The following is a 5,164-nucleotide window of genomic DNA, read 5'->3' as shown; positions in this document are numbered from 1 at the left end:
CTATATGAAAATAGTAATAAAAATCATCATTATTTATGATGTTTTGTAATACAGCTTTAATTATAGCTAGAAAATCTTTTAATAAATGAAAAGAAAAGTTTTGCACAACTATATCTTTGACAAAACCTCATTCAATACATCGTTCATGATCTAGTCTGAATTTTACAGTAGAAAATTCTTCTCCTAGATCATTTGTAAAAACATAAGCTTGTAAGAAATATTCTGTAAAAACTTTTTGAAATAAAGCATAATGTTTGTCAATAGCTCCATCAATTTTTCTAAATAAATTAATTGATAGAATATTTCGAACTTTATTATATAAATATAATCTAAATATCTTATTCATAATAGGAGTATTTTTTTCCTTTTAGAAATGATATCATCTTTTGAAAAAAAAAATTAATTGATTTAGTGGTATAATGTTTATAATATATGAAATAAAAGATTAAAAGTTCAAATTTTATCATTTTATTAAAAAAAACACAAACTGATTTTTTTGTAAAAATGTTTTCATTTTTTAATTATTTTCTATTGGATCATTAATCGCCCAGTTCTGGGTATATACAATATACCACAAGACCAGATGATTCTTGAAGAGAAGAGAAGAGAAGAGAAGAGAAAAGAAGAATGATTAGTATTTTCCTGGTTTTAGGGTTAGATAGCAGACTCTGAAAAGAGAAGAAAGAAGATCAATTGACTAAAGAAGGCAGATAATAATATTCTGTACATCTATAGTTTAAGAAATACCTGATTCAATACCCAACATCTTAATTCTATATTCATCCATTAGGTCATTACATTTTTACCTGTTAGGTACCCCCCACTATATATCTTCCTTAGGCTTCCTGCTTAATTCTGAGTAGTGACCACCCATTTCCTGCAAAATCTCCTTCCACAAGCTTTCTGACCAACTGTCAGAAGAATCTCCGAATATCAGATGCGGGCTACATGCAGCCACATGCCAATAATCTGATTCGATTTCCTCTCTCAACTGATCCAGCTGCCATCCTGCATACCCCACGAAGAACTTGAAATCCTGTGACTTGAGTGTTCCTCTCTTCACCAGCTCTGCAGCTTCGTCCAAACTATTTCGAGCACCAAAACAGAGGCCAGGAATCACCTCTTCGAACCCACCAATCTTCGACTTTTTTCCCACTTTTAAAAGAAACATACTCGCTTCAAGAGGCCCCCCAAAGTGCAGGGAACAATCAGCAAAAGTAGTGGCTAATTCATTATTATTGGGTTTCATGTGTTTGATCTTCTTGTGAAGTGGGCGATTGATAACAACCCCAAATGGCCCTTCTTGTGGATGTCTGGTTCCAGATCTGAGAAGGAGAACCACCGTGCGTTCAAAGGTGCGAACTCCATCAAGCTTCTCAGTGGCAAGAAGAACACAGCCAGTCTCCGGCACTGAAAGTGGGTGAGCCCATTTCGGGCCAAGAGGTTTTGACACATGAGGTGTCCCACCTTGAGCAACGGAATCTGTCTTTTCCACCTGTTAAAAATTTACACAAAAGTTAAAATGTCTCTATAGAGCATCCAAATTTTCTGCACATCGCTTGCAATGCTTGTCATGTTCCTAAAAGGTCAATTGACATCGAAAAAACCTAATAATAACCCTGCAATTAAGCATACAGGTTTTGCTTCCAAATGCAGCATATCCAAGGCAGAAAATGATAAAAAAGCAATAGAGTTCTACCAATATGACCAGATTCAGCTTCAAGTTTACAAAATTAGACATCTATATCAACTTGGACTTGGGTGTTAGTGTCAAATACGGGATTCTTCCAACAAGGGTAGAGTCAATTTTTCTTCCATGTATTTGAGGGATCCTTTGAGTCATATCCTCATACAGTCACACCAAGGTCTCAGACACCAATTCCAAACACAGGTATTTCAATGAAGATGAAGAGTAAGAACAACATAATAACTAATCTAATTAATACGCTATATGAAATCGTAATGGTTATTCTCTAGTAATGTCTTAACTAATGAGAAGAATCATAAAATGGAAGTTATTGACATTGGACCTTCGGCTATCTTGTGAATCCAAGAAGAAAACAGTATAATAAACTGAATATAAAGAAGAAGACAGAACTATTGAAATAGCCAACACACAACTGAATCCGAGCAAGATCCCTCAATATTGGAGAAGCATCAGGTACATAGAAGAAAAACATCACCTGGTAGTTGTTATATAGCATTGCTCTGAACTCCCTCCAGTTTGTGTTTACATCAAGGAACTTCTGAGAAGCATCACCATTAGATTTATTGCTCTCTGAAGAATTATTTCTTCTTGAACTGTCCCGGTCAGGAATAGATTGATCACCATTTCCTGGATAAATTACCACAAACATTCAATAACTATGTAAATATTCAAATTGCAAGAACTCTAAAATGCCAACTTATGTATTGGTATGTTACACCAAGTCATAATAACAAGATGAAACAAGGAAACAAAGAAGGAATGAGGGACCAATAAATTATATAAGGCCAAAATTAAAGGAAAAGTTGCAGTGAGAGTATTCACCAAATCTAAATGAATTTAGGCAATGATCTCTTGGCCTAGCCACATGAGGCTTGTGAGACATAAAAGCATGGCTCAAACCCTAATAACCCCCACACCCACCTTTAAATCACCCCCCCTACAAAAAAAAAAGAAAATCTAAATGAACTAATGCTTATTTTAGATATAGAACAAGATGGGGAAAAAAGAATAGATACATGAGCTTCCTTCCAACCAAACATAGTGTACGAAAAGAACAGATTTGTACGTCCTTATTACTTACCATTCTTTAAAAAGTGACACAATAAACAGTTGAAATCACATTTGGAAGGACTTGAGAAAAAGCTTCAGCAGTTGGACTAAAATAACTTAAATTTTAATACAATAACATTACCTGTGGCAATAGTAAATATTCCATAGAATAGAACAAACTGAAATCCCAATAAACAATTCCACAATTAAGACTAGTATATCAAATCAGTGATCTTTATGAGTTTACCATTGTTCCATAAGTTTCAAAATAACACCTTACTTTCCCTTACCCGCACTCACTCCAATCCAATCCAAACATAGGGTAATCATCCTTAATCACGTTCAAGAATTCAACAAGAAGTAGCTTCAAGAACCCAAACATATAAATTACAAATTACACAGAACTAATGACTGAAATTTTCTTTTTCAAAAAAGAAAGTCAAAAGCCATGATTCTTCCTAAATTTGCATGAGAAGAAAAGAAAGGCATACCAAAAGAAGGGGATGATGAACTATCGTGATTATTGTTCTTAGCCATAGACGTAACGGTGAAAGAACGAATGGAAGATGAAGGGAGGCATGTTCTTGAAACCCCGATCGGAAGAACTCCGAAGTTGGAAACCTTACAAGAATTGGGTCTTTCAGGAATCGAATTCCTCTTCAACAACAAAGAAGCAGAAGCAGGAGGATTCCCAGGGTTTGCGTTCTTCAAGTGGACAGCCCACAGATCCATTTTTTTTCTCAAAAGTCAGTCAGCCACTTGATCTTCTTTTGCTTTCTTTCTTTCTTTCCAAACAACAGTCCCGTTTGGAAGAAAGAAAAGGAGAAAACAGGATGATAAGAGAAAACCTTGAAAAGATTATATGGATTTGATTACCAATAGAAATGTTAAAAGATGAAAAGAAACTAGACACACAATACGGCTAGGGAACTGAAAATGACTCTTCGCTACTCGAATAGAGTGAGAATATGCTTCGCTTTTATTTTTACCTTTATTTTCAGATTTTTTTTTTCCGATTCAGTTTTCTTCTCCGCTTAAATTATAAAAATGCTTTATTCTAATTCTTTTTATGACTAAACTATATTTTATTAATTACATTATCTCGCTGTTATCAACTAATTACTTTTTAACACAGGATAATTTTAACTAAACTATTCAAAGAATATTAAATATTATTTTCTTAATCGTAAATACATTTATTTTATTATTTATCAAACAACTCTACTAATGAAAAATTCAAGAATTCGTCAAAAAAATTATTAGAACACAATTTTTGACGACAGAATTATTTTATGCGCTTTAGACATTATTGAAATACTCACCCAAATTAAGGATGGCGGTGATATTAGATACGATGGTGTGAGACAAAAAGTAAATTAAATGCACCGCACTCCATAGCCCATTCAAACTCACCCTAAGCTTTCAATCGAACCCAACATTAATTATTTTACGCAAAATATATAGAAAAGAATTGGAAATAAAATAAGTATTTTAGGCACTATCATTAAAAATTGTTTTCATTTTGGTTACTCGCCATTGATTCAATATTACTGTACACTTATTTTGGTTACTCAACTTTAATAATTTTTAATTTTGGTCACATTTTTTTAATATTCTTTATTTTTTAATTGATTTTAACCTTTTCTATAAAAGGGGAAATGGAGGGTTTTATAGGGAAAACTCCAATTTTAGAGGAAAAACTATTTTATCTTTTTAGTTTTCTTTATTTTTTCTTTTTTAGAAATAATTTAAATGTTTTTCCAATAAAAAAGGGAAACTTTGTTATTTGAGTTTTTATATGAAAATTTTGGGGTTTTATAGGAAAAATCATTTTATTTTATTTTTTAGAATTAATTTGGTTTTATAGGGAATATTTTAAGTTTTTAGAGGAAAAAAATAATTTTACTTTTTTAAATTTTTAGTACTTTTTCCAGTAAAAAAAGTTGAAAAAACATGAGTTTTTTTTAATACATCTTTGACATCAAAATCTTAGTTTTTTTTTTATTTAGAAAATTGAGTTATAGAGATAAACTAAAATTTCATAATAACTCGATTTCTTAAAATTTAAGTTTTTTTCTTTTTTAAAAAACATAAAAAAACATTTTTTAAAATGAATATATTCAGATACAGTTTATCTAAATTTCTTAGCATATAAAATTTGAATATTTTGCAAAACATATATGATAAAAGTCATTGATGTATGTCAAAGACACGAGTTTAAATCGCTTTGTGATCATTTTTTTTTTATGAAATCTGGTCTTCCTCCTTCATCAGCCCAAATGTATGCTTTATACTTTTCTTCGAGTAACACTATATAAATAAGTCTTTCTACTCGAGTTGTTGGGAAGCCTTTAATAATATTGATCAATAGTCCAAAATCTATATTTATAGATATAATAAGTATAA

General features: G+C 31.6%; 1 protein-coding gene across 1 annotated transcript; it reads right to left on the bottom strand.

The window, feature by feature from the left end:
* Positions 1–669: 669 nt before the first annotated feature.
* Positions 670–3,794, bottom strand: LOC107914031 (uncharacterized). Its single transcript, XM_016842746.2, has 3 exons — positions 3,250–3,794; positions 2,184–2,335; positions 670–1,495 (listed from the first exon to the last, which is right to left on the bottom strand). The coding sequence occupies exons 1-3, from the start codon at positions 3,488–3,490 to the stop codon at positions 824–826; spliced, it is 1,065 nt and encodes a 354-aa protein (XP_016698235.2). The 5' UTR covers positions 3,491–3,794; the 3' UTR covers positions 670–823.
* Between the last annotated feature and the right edge of the window lie 1,370 nt (positions 3,795–5,164).

Source organism: Gossypium hirsutum, chromosome D05, assembly GCF_007990345.1.
Source record: "Gossypium hirsutum isolate 1008001.06 chromosome D05, Gossypium_hirsutum_v2.1, whole genome shotgun sequence".
Classification (NCBI taxonomy): domain Eukaryota; kingdom Viridiplantae; phylum Streptophyta; class Magnoliopsida; order Malvales; family Malvaceae; genus Gossypium; species Gossypium hirsutum.
Note: the sequence above shows the minus strand (reverse complement) of the source record. Positions and strands in the feature narration are given on the sequence as shown.

Excerpts from the sequence above, each read along its gene's own strand:
- LOC107914031 (XM_016842746.2), bottom strand. The coding sequence starts at position 3,490 with ATGGATCTGTGGGCTGTCCACTTGAAGAACGCAAACCCTGGGAATCCT. Across the intron at positions 2,336-3,249 it reads TTCATCATCCCCTTCTTTTG|GAAATGGTGATCAATCTATT; the intron begins GTATGCCTTTCT and ends TAATTTATCCAG. Across the intron at positions 1,496-2,183 it reads TGCTATATAACAACTACCAG|GTGGAAAAGACAGATTCCGT; the intron begins GTGATGTTTTTC and ends AATTTTTAACAG.